General features: G+C 31.6%; 1 protein-coding gene across 1 annotated transcript in view; it reads right to left on the bottom strand.

Annotated features, from left to right (window-relative positions):
• The window catches only part of LOC143080058 (uncharacterized), a 72,687-nt gene extending 57,309 nt beyond the window's left edge, over positions 1-15,378 (bottom strand). The window contains exons 1-3 of the mRNA XM_076255717.1: positions 15,271-15,378; positions 14,041-14,334; positions 6,140-6,430 (exon numbers count right to left, since the gene is read on the bottom strand). Coding sequence (XP_076111832.1) covers positions 6,140-6,430; positions 14,041-14,334; positions 15,271-15,334 — 649 coding nt within the window. The 5' untranslated portion in view covers positions 15,335-15,378. The remainder of the gene's footprint in view (positions 1-6,139; positions 6,431-14,040; positions 14,335-15,270) is intronic.
• Positions 15,379-17,203: the final 1,825 nt, after the last annotated feature.

The raw sequence follows: 17,203 nt of genomic DNA, 5'->3' as shown, positions 1-17,203 counted from the left end.
TTTCCAAAGACATGGAATGCAACTTTTCTAGTTCTTCTCCATAAAAAGGGGAACAAATTTAACCCTGGAAGTTATGGGAGCATATCCAACTGTTCCAACTTTTGCAAGCTTTTTAATTAAGTTATCTATAATAACAGACTAATGAATTTCATAAAAAGTTAAATTTTAATCAACAAAAGTCAGATTTGGTTTTAAAGAAAAAAATCGCACTGCTGATCACATATTTACACTTAAATCAGTAATTGGTCATTAAAAAAAAAAAAAAAAGGTATTTGCAGCTTTTATCGATCTTTGAAAAGCCTTTGATACAGTTTTGCCAATATGATTGTTTTATAAACTTTTGATACATGATATTTCAAATAGAATTTTTAGATTTGCTTTTTCAATGTTTACCGACTCAGTATGCAGAATCAAGTACTCAAATGGACTCAGTTCAGCATTTTTACCTCAGCGAGGAATGAAACAAGGAGATGTACTAGGACCTGTTTTTTTTTAAATAATTATATTAATGACCTCACTAATGCTTTAACCATTTGTAATTTTGATCCAATCGCCGTTTCAGAATCTAATGCATTCTGGGTAATATTTTCAAAAGTGTACATCAAAACGTTGTGATTGGTCTAAAACGTTCTAAACAATGAAAATTGAGCTAATGACGTAACGTTTTTATTTCATTTTGGTGTACGAGCAATAAGTTTCCCATAGTCCTTTAGATTCTGAAAAGTCGAATTGTAATTGGGGACTTTATTTAAATATTCTTCTATATGCAGATGATATTGTTCTCTTGTCTCAAAAGTTAAAAAAAAACAACTACAAAACAGTCTTATGATTATAGTGATTGTTGGAAACTACAAGTTAACACTGTGACAGATTATCCAAAGTTATTGCATTTAATTCAAATGGTCAAACTTTTATTGACGAATTTTCTTATAATCATGCTTCTTGTATTGACACTGTTAGTCATGATTCTTATTTAGGTATTTATATTTATATAAAATGTAATGGTAATTTCAAGTAAGCCATTAATACTCTTATGGAAAAATAAAGAAAACTGTTTGTCTGAGAAATCCATGTAGACTACTTGAAAAATTGTTTGATACATTAATGTCACCTATACTTATGTATACTGTTGGGAAACTTGGGGCATTTACTCATCCCTAAGGGACTATGAACCCTTTGAAAAATTACACATTGAAATCTATCAAAGAAGCATATGTGTTATTGCAAGGCTTCAAATGATGCGTGTCGTGCTGAGGACTCTGAGGCTGAGGATGGTCGAATTCCACTCAAAAGTTAGATAGTATTTTCAAGCATAAGTTTTATAGAACATATACTTTCATCAGTAAATACACTTGTAAATCAATTTTCTGTGCAACAAGATTTTCAAACCACTACATAATAAAATAAATACTTTTTACATAAATTAGGATATTCTTATCTTGTAGAAAAAAGTTGTTTAACAAACCAGCTCTTTGGACAGGTACAATGTAAAGCAAACATATTATGATCAGTGCTTTTAAAATCAAAACGCAAAAATACACGAATCTTCTAAACTCAGTTTCTTTCGTCGAGTGTACAAAATGGATCAAAGACCATCATAATTATGTTGAATCACTAAATAATTTAAACGACAGAGCAGCAATATTCAAAATATGCGAAAGTGATCTTCTTTAATATGACATCTTATCATTCCTAGAGAAGATACTGTATTGTATTCTGTCTCAAAACTTAGACTCGGCAGGAATTAGAATTTATTCTTGGTTCTAATATGTAAAACATATAGTAGAAGAAACTGGTATGGATTTGGACACTTTGAAAACATATTCCTCACAAAAGATAACTAAAAATATAAGAAAACAAATAAAATTAAAGTTGAAGCATTTTTACGAAAAACTAGTAGATGATAAACTATCAGATATAAAGGATAACAGCAAACTCGCTATTTATAAACATGTAAAAATAAATAATACAGAAGAAAAATATTTAACTTGCTCAAAACTTGAATTCAGAAAACTGATAACAAAATTTAGATTAAGTGACCATAATTTATTAATAGAAAAAGGAAGATACCTTAAAATACCAAGAGAAGAAAGATTATGCAAAAACTGTAAACAAACTGAAGATGAAATTCATTTCTTTTTATATTGTAATAAAAACCATAATAATAGAAAAGTTTATTTTGATTTTTTGATAAATGAGAATATCCACTTTATAAATTTAAATGACATAGATAAAATAAAATATATACTCAAGCTAATTTCACACATTCAGGTAAATAAGCTAGGATCCTTTTTAAAACAGTCTATTGACATGATGACAGGGGACTCTTAAAGTACAAATGTATTTCCTTTTATTGTGTATATTAATCATCTTTTTGTTATTTTTTTATTTTCATTTTGTTATGTTGTGTCACATACTATAAATATGTAGTTTTATGGCAATAAAGATTTGAATTTGAATTTGTAAAAATGGTGAAATTGAAGATCTGAACAACATTTCTCATTACAATGTAATAAATTTACCTTAAAACGAGAACTGATAGAAAATAGAATAAATGTTATATTTAAATTACAGCGTAACATTAACACTGATGAAAAAATATCTCTATTGGTTAACAATTATTATATTGATTGGCATTACAACTTAGGCCGTGTTCACATTGACCTAAATTCGGTGTTGTGTTAGTGTAACTCACACGTAAACTAAACACAATTGCGTTCCCATTGATAAAACTCAATGTTTACATGTAGTTTAAATCATGTTTTATCTACACACAGTCGATAGTCAATGTAGGCCTTGTGTAGGTTAAGTGTACACAAAACTAGGTATTTAGGACATTAGTTTTACCGTGTATATATTTAAGGAGGAAACTATTTTTGAGTAAAATTGATATTTTTGATAATTATTAGTATAGTTCTTTACAGAAATTGTTGTCTTAATTTTACAGATTTTCTTTTTGTTAAAAACAAATTCACGTACTTTATTAATCCCTGATTAAGACTCAAAGCAGCATCATTGCCGAACCCATAAGGCAGGAACCAATTGATTTTCGGGGGGGGGATATTATAGTTGAGTATAAAACATAAAGGCATGGGGGGGGGGGCTATTATAGTTGAGTATAAAACATAAAGGCATGGGGGTTGGGCTATTATAGTTGAGTATAAAACATAAAGGCAAGGGGGTGGGGGTGAGCTATGGATTTTGTTTTGGAAACAAAAAATGTTTCCAGTTTTTGGCCCTGAAAAAAAATTTGTTTGTTTCACCCTCAGCTGCCACTATATATATATATAATGCTAAAATTGATTTCGACTTGTCACCAAAATTTGTCCTGGAAAAATCAATAGCCCACGCCCCTCTACCCCCTTTTTCCCTCCCTAAAAAATGAAGTAAATAGTTGCTGCCTAATTCATTTGAAAAGGTCTTCCCGAATCGACTTGACGTACATAGAAATATTTGCCACTGGTCTTTACTCAAACAACGATTCACGCATAAATACATGACTAAAAAAAGTGTGGGGTAAATGATATGTTTGTCTAGTATCTCAAATCCGTTAAATAACACTTAAAATAAATTAAAAAAAACGTGACCCTATTCTTTTACCAAATACTTTTTGGAGAAGAAATACCATTTGAAACAAACAGAAAAGATAAAAATTTAGAGATCCCTAATAACTCAATCCTTTTTTCGGCTGTAAGCACGCTGCTGCAGCTAACGTTTTCTAGTGCGTAATCGAGACATCTCTAGTATATTCAAACTACTGCAAATTATAAAAATGGCTTTCATAAAGTAGTAACCACTTAACTTAAAAAGGGGGAGGGTTAATTTTTTTTTTATCTGAGTAAGATTTTTTTTTCGCGCGTACGTTTTTATTCCTTTTTTTTTCGATGCTGGTGATCAAATACATTTTTTTCAATATTTAACACTATAATGTATGGGGAAACTCTTTGATTCAGAATATTTCTTTTATCATCTGTATGATCATTTTTTTTTATCAAATTGGGGATCGGAATATTTCCATTCCCACCCCACCCCCACTTTTGAGGTCAAATGGTTGTTCCCTTACCGCTAGAAAAATTGTCCCAAAATTTTGAATTCAGTTCTACGTAATGAACATTTAAATGACACATAGTTTACAAGTGAGAACAAATCTTATGTACAGGTAGCTAAACAATGTGTATAGATGTGAACAAATGTAATGTGAAACCAGTGCACACTTCACTAAACTAATTGTAAACATGTTTACTCTACACGGCGTTTGGTGTGAACACGGCCTTAGACTTAGACTGTCTTCCTCTTTCACACTAAAGTGTCTAAATATAAGGAATTATAGTGAACTCATATGATCATGATGATACATCAATATGTAACTTTGCATTCTATCATGCATTAATTAATTAATATAATATACAGTTATTTAATATGGAACTATGAAGTTATTATAATATAAATTAGAATATATTTACGGCTGAGGGCAATAGAACAATGAGCTGATCTTCATACCGAGGGAAATATATTTTTATCTATTGCATAGTTCCATATCAAATAACTGTATATTATATTAATTGACATGATATTGCGCTGTTACACATTCAACAACTGTTTTATAACTTATACAGACTGAGTCAGTTCTAACAAATTCTTAGAAATAAAACACATGAAAGTAACAACTGTACTAATTATAATGTGTAAGGAGCATACATGTACGTGTACAACCAATACTTTAGAAATTCAATAAAACGGACATGAAATCAGAGTAATTTAAATGACAAGAAATCATTAAAGTCAACATATTAAACATTCTTCAAAATTTAACGGCTATGCCAAGAACGTTTAATGTAAAAGACCCACTTTGATTGGACAACCTGAATACCTTTCAACTAATCAGATTTCAGAAAAAAGAGGTCAGTGCAATAGACTGCGCACAGGTGCAATAGAACGATAATTTCCAGTGCAATAGACCATGGAACAAAAAATGGCAGAAAAATAGCAAATAATATTATTAATTCGTATATTTTAACAAATTTGATTCGTTTAGGGATAGTCACATGTTAAACTATATTTTCGAAGGTAGAGAGAAAACGGCGGATAGCAAAATGCATATTGACCGGCAAAAAGCATATCGCACGGTTATTTTTAGAATATCTAAAAACCGATATACTTTGTGACGTCATGTAATGAATTTCAGGATATTGTTTAACGTTTTGAAACACATGATATCTGTGATCGATTATTTGACGAAAAAAATCTTCAAATACGCAAGATGTAAAAAAAAAAAAAAAAGTAAATGAAATAACAACTAATATGTTGTTATTGTCAAGTAAGTAAGTAAGTAAGTAAGTAATTTTTATTGGTTTAAAATCCAAAATTACAGGATTGATACCAAGACAATACAAATTTGTTATACACAAAAATACAAACATATATATATCATAGCAATTTCAAATGAAACAATGTAATATCTATAAAATTCCAACAAACCTAAATGACGATTTTGATACAAATATGGTCGGAAATTAATAATATAACAAATATAGCCTTTGTATGAGGTCAATACAGAATATATCGACCCAAAGAAGTATATCGACCTCGGACTTCGTCCTCAGTCAATATACTTCTTTCAGGTCAATATATCCTTGTATCGACCTCATACAAAGGCTATATTTGTATAATATAGAATATTAATAAAAGTTTTTAACAGTAAAATACTCTGTTTTAGTTAATAATTATATATATGCAATAGGTCTTAACCATTTATTGTTAATGAGTCTGTGCCAATAAAATATTTGTATTTGTATTTTGTTTTTAAAAAAAAATGTTTCAAAGACAAACCATGTACATTTTAGAGATCAAATTCTTGAAATTAAATGGTTTTGAAAGTTTTTACCTGTTTCTTTTATCTAACATGTCACATGTCAAAGTCAGTGCCTTTTTAAAAATAATTGATTCGAATTTGGTAACATAATTATGACAAATCTACTAAAATTTCATCCTCTAACGCGGGTTTTAATCGAACAATTGCAGTAGAAATCCTCCACCAAGAGAAAATATAATAAATTACACTGGTTCTCCATAAAAACAAAACCTGCAAACAGATAAAGTACATTTACAACAACAAATAAATAGGGTAAGAACAACTTACTTGTCATCCAAAACTTCTGTTCGGTGATGCCTGACCACACTCCTCGACTTAAATATTCTATTTTGACAACATATTCTGAGCATAACGTTAGATTCACAATATCATAGCTTGTGACTGGGTATTTCAAATATTTAAAGTTGTTTGATGAATCGATTGCCACTTTGGTTCCATTTGAAGTGAAAAGAGAAATCAGCGAAGTGTTTACCTCTTGGTTTGTTGTGATTGTCCATGAGATTTTAGCAATATTGTCGATAACTTGTATTGTGACATTTCGGGGTGGTTCTAACTCGTCTGAAAATTAATAAAATATATTGTTTTTATGCGTTAACTTAAAAAAACTGACATAGTTCTAGTTGAACAATAGTGCCCACGCTAAAACGCTCCTGCTTTACTGAACCTTGATTTAACGTTAAAAGGCTTTTTAAGATAAAGTTTTTACTAAAAGCATTATAGAATCTTAACATTCTTAAAGATCTATGACAAAAACAGACCGCAAACGAACAAAAAAACTTAACATTGACCTAACAACCATAAAAATGAGGATAATAATATGGAATTATACCTGGTACATGTAACCTGGAACTATTATTATACTAGTATTATAGTCCCAGATTTGATAGGCATATACACCTTACAATTACTCCATACACTAAATATAGCTGACCTATATTGCTATTATTATTAGAAAAACAGACAAAAACACAAAACCTTAACACTGACCAACTAACCATGAAAATGAGGTCAAGGATAAAGGATATATAACAGACGGAAATTTCGAAACATAAGGTATCTGCATAAAAGTTATGTATCACACATGTCTTTTACCTTTTGAAATATAAAGCTTTAATTATAAAAATATTTTACACCGCCGCCGCAACCGAATAGTAAGTAATTAAGTAAATTATTTATGATAGTGACATGTGTTTTTCACAAAATATAATATAATACAGTTAAATATAAAAATAATAATTAGAATACCCGACCCTTGGGGTCTATTTGTCACTTTAAACATAATGGTCAATGGTACGACGAACAAAATATATAAATTTTATCGATAATTTAAAAGTAATACCTGGGCGTAAGACATTTGCGCCGATTTTTTAAATTTTCATTTTTTCATTTGCGCCGATTTCATTTTTTTTTATTTGCGCCGATTGGATACAGTGTATCTGCTCCTAATGGCATTTATTTTAACTGATCATACATATTGGAAGGTCAGTGCAAACTCTAATTTACGCCCTCTTATCAGCGAAAGATGAAGGGTTATGAACAGAAGTGATGTGAGAAATAATTTGCGATTTCTACCATCAAAAACAACTTTTCTTTCTGGCCGAGGTTATGCATATTGACTTTGAACAAGCAATTATGGATGCGTTTTCACAATGTAGAATAGATTGTTGTCGTTAGCATTTGGCTCAGAACTGGTGGATGAAAATCCAGTATGTTCGGCTGAGCACAGAGTATAAAGAGGCATTGGTAAATGGCTATCCCAATTGATTGACATTTGTATAACTCTCTAAAAAAAAGAGGTCTAGTATGACAAATAAAAAAAAAACATTCAGCCTTAATTTACCTGTAAAAGATCGGCGCAAATGAGAAAAAAATCGTCGAAAATGAAAGAAAAAATTGGCGCAAATGAAAGAAAAAATTGGCGCAAATGAAATTAATGCAGATCGGTGCAAATGCAAAACGCCGTAAGACCTATGTCTCAAATATAAAAACAATAACTGGGACTGTTATCAGTTTTTCATTATTATTATAGACACGTTATACAAAATTTAAAGACCATAATCATATATATCTACAAGTACACACCCGTGATATCGCGGGTCCGTGACTGAATTAACGTATATAACTATGCCTAAGCCTTATTTTAGTAATTGGTATTGTCATCTGATAAAGTCATGTCGATTATAAGATACACAGTTTTCTCTGCTTTCAAATCTTTCTGTTTGAACCCGTCGACCTAGAACTTATCAATTAGTGGAAATATTAATTATTTGGAAAACAAAAGGTCCAGGCTATCCCGGAATGGGGTATTTTTTAATCAACAGCATTGTCCTATATTAGTTATCTTTGAAAGTCTTGCTGGTTGCTGAATAAAGCTACAATAGGGAACAATTTGACAATGATTGAATTTAGTAGTGTCAGCCCTTTGATTGTGACCCGTGTATATAGCAAAATCCTAAATACACCGTTTGGTGGTGCTCCTGTCAAATGCGGAAGGTACAGATAAGGTAATAGCTAACAGGTGAATATACTATTGGTATCGGTGTCGGATTAGACCCGGAACTTGTTAATTATTGGCAATATTAATTATGTGGAAAACAAAAGGGTCTGGAGTGGTGTAATTTTTAATCTACACCATTGTCCTATATTAGTTATATATAGAGTTGAATTCTTTGATGTGTCGTTTTTACCCGATGACGGCTGACAAATTGAACCTCGTAATTTTAGTATTATAGATATAATTTTTATGTTTTTGAAATTTTTGTTTGTGTTGTATTTTAGAACCCCACGTAAAATTGCGGTTTTTATCTGAGAGTCATAGGTTTGAACTTTATTTTAAGTATTGCTTTTTATATGATATATTTGTTATATATATAACCAATCTAAAAGGGTACAACATCACCAAAAAATAACAATAAAATGAACAAAATTATGTTATATATTTCGGATAACAGATATCCTTCATCAGTATGATCACGATGTAAAATGAGTCATATCAATCTATTCTAATTATAAAACAATAAAAATTATCTTGAATTATATACAATAAAACAGTTGCAGAATGTTTATGTTTATTATAATTAAACTATTTTGATTGACAATAATCACGGTGTATCATCGCCACCTGTAATTTGGTAACAACGAAGCAAAGACTCTAAAAAATTTTATTGTTTTGATGAGGTAACCGCTTATAACACGTTTTTTTGGTATATAATAATTCTTTTATATGCCAACTAGAAACAAACAAAGACACAATTTTATGTTATACTAGCACTCTAAAACTGTGAACATTGTACCAGAAAATTTCGAGGTCGTTCGTCTTCCGACATCTCGATGGCGAATTTTAAACTGTTTTTCGTTCTTTTTCAAGGCAATTTTTAAAATAATGGTAGTGTGATTTTCCATTTACTGAATTAAGTTATCAAAAACATGTTTTTCTAAAGAAATTTTGGAAACCAAAATCAAGCCTAAGGTACGACAACCTACTCGTGTTAAACAAATTTACAGTACGGCAATATGTTTTTCATCTGTGTATCAACTACCGCCACATTTTATATGTGCCTGAGTGAGTGTCCTTAGTCCCGAGCCTGTAATTTAGTAGTTGTCGTAGATTTCTATTTGTCATTTTTGGTCGGAACCTGTTCATATAAGACTATATGGTATGGAGTTTTTATTTTTTTAATTGTTGGTACATTCTAGGAAAAGAATGTTAAAAGAAAAATAATGAACCATTTCAAATTTATTTTCATTTTTCACTGCATTTGTTTTTAATTTAAAAAAATACTATTATATAATTATGTAGGACCCAAATCTATGGCGGGTTCCAATCTTTAGCAGATTTTTTAATCTATGGCAAATGTGACGTTGCAAACATCTAAAAAATCAAATCAAGGGCAAATTTTTGTTTTCTTCAAATCTATGGCAGAAATGGCGTGATTTCCGGGGGGGGGGGGAGTAACACGTAACGTCACATTTGAAGAACGCTATATTACATCGTCGCCGCCGCAAACGATGGCGGAACACAATTATATTCGCAACTTCCGAACCAAGGTTGTTGGCTCTCCGGATATTCTCGAAGTCCTGCGTTGTTTTCCATTTGCACAACATTTGCCTTAGATTTGCAAACGACAAAAATTCGCCATAGATTAGGAAATTACCAAACTTGCCATAGATTAGTAAATTACCAAACTTGCTATAGATTAGGATTGTAAAAAAATCTGCCATATGTTAGGGATTGCATGACGTCGCATTTGCCAATGATTAGGAATCTGCCATAGATTTAGGATGGCATGACGTCACTTTTACCATAGATTAGGAATCTGCCATAGATTTGGGACCCAAATGACACAAATATATGGTGGGTTCCAAATCTATGGCAGATTCATTTAAGTCCTACATATATATTATTATTGAATACTGTGATATGTAAATATTTGGCAATCGATGTGTGACGCTATAATAAAATAAATATTCAATTTTATTACTTATCTATATTATGAAATTGATATCAAAAAAATAATTACTTCTAAAATGGAATATAAATGAAAACATACCCACCCAAACATTTAGAATATCATCGACTAACTCAAGAAGTCTCTAGAACTAAGAGAATATACAAATATCCTGTATGCAGCAGGAGGAGCCTCCCCACCAAAAAGACGACGATATAAATTTTAAATACCAGCCTCAGACGACTGAAAGACATAGACCCGTCAACGTTATAAACTACTATAATGCCATTTTTTTTTTAACTGAATGACTTTGTGAACTATTGACAGTGACTTAGTGACTTTATAAATAAAATGTTTTGTGACTTAGAAAATTAATGTTTAGTTGACCGTAAAATTATGGTCAAACTTCAACTTGGAATTTAAATTAAAAAGATCATAGCATAGGGAACATGTGTACTAAGTCTCAAGTTGATTGGACTTCAACTTCATCAAAAAATATCATACCAAATGCCCTAACCTGAAGTGGGACCCTTAACGACCGTGAGAGGGCTGTAAAGCCAGTCAATGTCGTTAAACATTTTCATCACCAACGGACGAACGGATGAACAAACGAACGGACGGACGGAACGACACACAGACAGAAAAATATAAAACCTCTTGGTGGTGCATAGATATAATATAAAACAAAGTGGAACTACAAAGTGAAAAATACCTGCATATGTAGAAAATTCAGATAAAGTTTATACCTAGTTGGAACAGACTAAACAATTGTATGCTCATTAAACCCTTTTCTTTTCTGTTTTCTTTGTTTTAAGATAACTTGTATAGTTAAATGTGGGCAAACCAGGAGTAAACCATTTGCTTAGGGGGCATGGCTTTTCTCTCGCGAAAAATATTGTTTTCAACTTATAACAAACGAGCTTTTTTCCAAAGACATACAGAAAAACAGGAAATTATTTCGAAAGGTAATGTCGTATTTTTTAACCTTAATGTTCCAAGGTAACTTTCCTCTTCAATATTTATTATTTGAATTCAAACAATTTGAAATAAATAAATATCTTTAAACAAATGGCCCACAAAAATTGAATGGTCGGTGATTTACTGAACTTTAGAAAATGCACCTTTACAACATTTAAAAAAACAGTTGTCAAAAGTATTCAGTATGACATGAATTTATTTAGGATAATTTGGTTTAAGAACTTCAGGTTTAACAATCTTTGTCTTTCGAAACACAACGTCCGATAAGCGTTCGCATTGATGACACCAGCATACCATTAACAGCTGGCATTTTATGACATTTTTTGCTATACAGGTTATTTCGTATATGTCTAATACTTGTTATTATCTATAATACACTCACAAGCTTGGGTTTTTTCTGCTCTTTCGTCCTTCTTTTAAAATTAATCGGCGTTTTGCATTTGCTCCGATGTGCAATTCATTTGCGGCGATTTTTCTTACATTTGCGGCGATTTTTTCTTACATTTGCGGCGATTCTTTCTTTAATTTGCGCCGATTGGGTAAATTACAGTTGAGTTTTGATCATTATAAACCTCTTCCATTTGCCAGTTGTACATATGTAAAAAAAAAAAACTAAAAAAAAAACTATATAACTGTTGTAACCTACTGACCACGGGGAGGTGGACGTAGGATTTCGAGCAGGATTACTCTATCTAAAAGATAAAAGCATTCTGTTTATATCCATTAAATCTGGACCGTTATTCGTTCTCTTACAGTTGTCAACGGGTGCAGATGACGAGAAATGAGATGGACAACGTGTTATGATAAAAAAGAAGATGTGGTATGATTGCTAATGAGACAACTCTCTACAAGAGACCATAATGACACAGAAAATAACAACTATAGGTCACCGTGCTGCCTTCAACAATGAGCAAAGCCCATACCGCATAGTCAGCTATAAAAGACCCCGAATTGACAAATGTAAATTAATTCAAACGAGAATATGTAAGCACTTAGTCTAAAAATGTATGAAATTTGTCATCAGAAGGAGCGTCAGACATAATGTCAAACGTGAAGCAGTATTCGATTTCATCTGGGGAAAGGAATGGTCGACAAATAAAATGAGATTTTCCCTTCAAAGTCATTATCAGTTCCATTTAAAAAATATATATACTCTTTGATTAGCCCAAAAGACTGGATTTTTCTCCACCATTTATTTCTGAGCCAGATGAAAACGACATTGACCTATTTGCAGGGGACAACAATTACATTTGACAGATCTTAACATATGTATAACTGTCTGACAGAAGAGGTTCATATTGATAATACAAAAATTATATTCACCTGTAATTTATCTAACTGTACACAAACGGCGCAAATGAAAGATCGAACATTTTTAAAATCAGCAATAATGTCATACGTCCCTATTCATATCATCTTTACATTACAGTATATATAGGAACATCGTATAGATAACAAAGCTTTTGAAGATACAAGTTCTAAAACCTACTTCACTGTGTTTTTTATAACTGTTTTCAGGCTCTTACTAATACCCCGAAGTCCGTAAGGTGTGCTGTTGTTTACGTCCAACCATAACCGGCAAACGACAGACCATACGACCCAGAATCCCAATTCTGATAATATTATTGGACAAAAAAAAAAGGGCAAACAGGCTGAGTCGATGTATTTGCCTGCTGAATCATACTTTTGAAGACTATATGGTATTGTTTATTTTAGTGAGTGATATGCAGTTTTACCTTGATATTATACAACCAGCAGAGTGAAATTGAACTTTATGTATCTTATTAATTCATCAGTTTGTCCGTCAGGAACACATTTAACTTTATTATATTGTAATAAAATGATTCGTCACAGTAAAAATATGTTTGGCGGAATCTGACGAGATTAAGGGGTTATGATCCTTTCATGTATTGTCGGATCATATAAGTTTTTACGTTCCTGCGGTACCGCGGTACCGCAGGAAGTTCTGTTGAGACCATCTTATGTTTAACATGAGTGGCCAGTTCTGAATAGGTACCAGGTCGAGCTTAACTGTTTGATGGTCTAGAAATTGTTAATCTTCACTCCCCTGGCAACCAAGAGGTGATGTAAATATGCGCCGACGTATCAGAGGATCATGGTTCTTGTTCTCTTTGGTATTTAGCTTTGAGAAATTGGGCATCCTTTGTCACCAATGGTACACAGACTTGTCATTTAAATCAATTACGTTGGCATTCTGCTATCATTTCAAATCTCTCATTCGAATATTGAACTGTGCCTGTTATTTCAACATTAATAGTTTGTTTGTTATAATTTGTTTGTTATGCTTTGCCATAAACTTATAAAGTATGATATTATTAGTCACATGGTGTGTTAGTGACTTAATATGATATATACATGTAAGAGGTCAGTAAATTCCATATGGGGTGAGCCTAATATGATGTATACGGGGTCAGTAAATTCCATATGGGGTAAGAGCTTTGCTCGAACCCCATATGGAATTTACTGACCCCGTATATATCAAATGAGGTCACTAGCACACTACATTTGTATGTAACGAATTTATCTTACCGACTATCTTTATTTGTTGCATTTAGACTAGAGTTGTCTCATTTACAATCATACCACACATACTAACCGGCTAATGTGGAATATACACGGTCTCCACGCGGACGCTTTTAACCAATCATATTCCTAGAAATGTTTAGGAGGTAACTTAAAAATGAAATTCATTTTATAAAACTAAACAAAAAGTAAACTCACTTGTCATCCAAAATATATGTGTGCTGATATCTGAATTGTGTTGACTAGAAAGATATTGTATGCTGACACTATATTTAGAACACATCTGTATATTAGGACTGGTTATCATAAAGCTACACTCTGGAAATCGTAAATCTTTATATATTCTGTTTGTTAATGATATCTGGCGGCTTTTAGAATCGTAAAGATAAATCCGAGACCATTGTACACCTTGATCAGTAGGAATTATCCAAGAGAGATTAGCTTTATTATCAATCACATCTATCCGGATGTCTGTTGGTGGATTTGGCTTACCTGAAAAACAATGAAAAATTGTGAAACAGTCCATAAATGCTTGCATCATGCAGATTAGACATTTTATAAATTAATACAATATGCGATTTCAAATAAATAGTCATACCTCAATGAACTGGTGAAGCATGCATACGCGTGTTACATTATCACCATTTTGTTGGTTTCTTATGTCAGTCGACTACTTCTACAGGGCCCTTTTGGTCTCATGCATATACAGAATGGTAGTTTTTTGGATCATGCTCTAGAGATTAATTCATATCTACAGCAGGGGACTTTCTATCTACATTGCTTATCTTCTTTTTTTTAAATCTTTTATAATTAGCAATATACTTTTCATCTTAATCACTTGGCTTTATATCTACAGTGCTAGCTAGACTTTATATTTGCAGTGGTTGACATCAAGCAATTTGTTAATTCAAACATCCAGCATGATCATACATATAAAAGATATATTTTTAAGCAGGTTTAGTACGTCGTTTAAATCACGAAAATGTTGATCTAAGCCAGTAGAAACAAAAGCGGTATATTTGCTTCGTGAATATACAGCGCTCGTTCGTGCTTGCACACTGTTCTCAGTTTGTACTGAGGTTAGTTGTTCTTTGACTGGTATATTCATTTGTCCCTTCATGCATGGGTCCTTTTTTTAATTCTTTTTTATTCTTTAAGTATTGATAACTCACTATAGACATTTTACATAAGATATATATTAAGTATGTGGATACACTATGACAACTTAATAAATAATAAATGAAATATTCGTTATTGTTCATTTGAACTTGGGTGAATATTCGTCTCATTGACAATCATATTACATATTGTCATATACATGTATTATATTGTGTGGCTTTGAAATTCGATTGAGAGCCTACAGCATAATCATGATCAGTCATCTGTTTTCTTATGCAAAATTTGAAAATATTCTTAAGAATTACTCACCAGTCACCGGCATTACAGAAAGAAAATCGGTGCTGAAAATTAGTAAAATGTGAATTAACTCCATTATGTTTTAATAACTGTCGTCCTCGGATTACATGGATATGTGATGTAGTCGGAAATCGTCTCTTGTGACGACAGGAAAAGTAATAAGAGGATTATTTCTACTTCTTCCCGATAAAATAACAAATACCTACAACTTCCTTATCACTTTATGTCTAAGGAGCAGTCATTGGGAAATAGTGAAAAGTTTCAAAGTAGTTTTCTGAAATAAAATACTTCATATAATTTTTTATGTCAGGGCCTTTTATAGCCGACTATACGGTATGGGGTTTTCTAATTGTTGAAGTTCTTACACTTGCCTAATATGATTTCTTACATCTGCTTTATTTGAACTCTGATGCATATTTTTACTTTGTATACATGTATCATTGGCAATCGTACCACGTCTCTTTATTTTTTTAACATCTAATTCGAATTCGACAAACAATTAGTAGTTCTCATTCGAGCTCTCCATTACCATTTTAAATCATTATTTTAAATTGTTCAAGATTTTCCTTGAATTTCAAAGTTTATTTCAAAAAAGAAATAATTTCTCTGCTTTTATAATAATAAAAAACACACACACACAAAATTATACTGCAGACCAGGAGTTTGAATTTAGAATATTTAAACAAAAAAAATGAAGATGCTTCTTAAATACATTAACATGTTACTATTGTTACAACTTACAAGTATATACCGCTCATGGTGTTGCGTGTAGTACACACTGCTTGTTTCAATGTTGCCAATATCAGCGCAAATTCGCGGGCATCTTCTATTTGAAATACAAAATCCACAATTACAAACTACTGTCATAGACAGGGCAAAGTTTATGATTACGAACGGATATGTGGGTATTATTTCTACAAAAAGGAAACCCAACGAAGCAAACATGTTTTGATTGATTGATTGATTTTTTGTGTTTTAACGTAAGTTTCAGCACTATTGGCTGCATTGTGACAGAAATCGTTTATTTATAAAGTAAGCAGGACTGCGGCTAGAGAGAACCTCCGACCTCCGGGCAGAAACCTGGCAAAAATAGTCCATGAAGATCGAAGTGCGGGGTGGCAACTCAATTATCAGTGTTGACAGACTATCTGATACAGTAGATGAATTACTTAGAAACTGAGCCCTCCCCCTCCCTCCCCAATCCCCGACGTGTGTGGATACACCGTCAAGCTGAACATATATACTTTTATATATTAAAAAACGCTGGTTGTAGGCTTTGTATTCACGATTTACCATTCTGTGAATAAAAACAATAAACTTAAAATACTTAGCAATTCAGTGAACTCAAGGCTGACCTGTTTGAAAATCGAAGTATTCATGTTTTAATGATAAAATGAATTTCCTTTAAAAGTGAAGAACAGAAATTATCCTATACATTTCATTTTGACTTTAAAAAAATGTACATTTTGATAAAAGTGTTTTAAAACCTATCATCTTAAAAAAAAACTTAATTGATCTGTATGATTTGGATTTCATAATCACAAAACTCCGTACAAAATAGTACATTGTTACAACAAGAATACAAAAATAATTTATTTTAAAACGTATCGTGTGAAATAAGCTAGTCCGAAGTACTCGGATAAAAATAAGGATCAAAGTTAACTTTAAACAGGAAGTTTAGTTATACATAGACTATTGTCGCTATTTTGAGGAAATGTATACTTGTACAAAATTAAAGATTTAAGATAAAAAAAAGTATTTTGGTTTTTACTCCATGCATGTGAATTGGTTACTTTAACTAAACCATTGTTATGTTTTATTTTTGTCATCATTGCGGTTATTCTTTCTTTTATATTCACACAATTATAATATCTTTAATCAAAATAGAATTGTGTCAAAAAAAGTAGCTCTGTGAAAATTGAGTTTTAATTCGATAGTTGTATAT

Source organism: Mytilus galloprovincialis, chromosome 6, assembly GCF_965363235.1.
Source record: "Mytilus galloprovincialis chromosome 6, xbMytGall1.hap1.1, whole genome shotgun sequence".
Taxonomy (NCBI): domain Eukaryota; kingdom Metazoa; phylum Mollusca; class Bivalvia; order Mytilida; family Mytilidae; genus Mytilus; species Mytilus galloprovincialis.
Note: the sequence above shows the minus strand (reverse complement) of the source record. Positions and strands in the feature narration are given on the sequence as shown.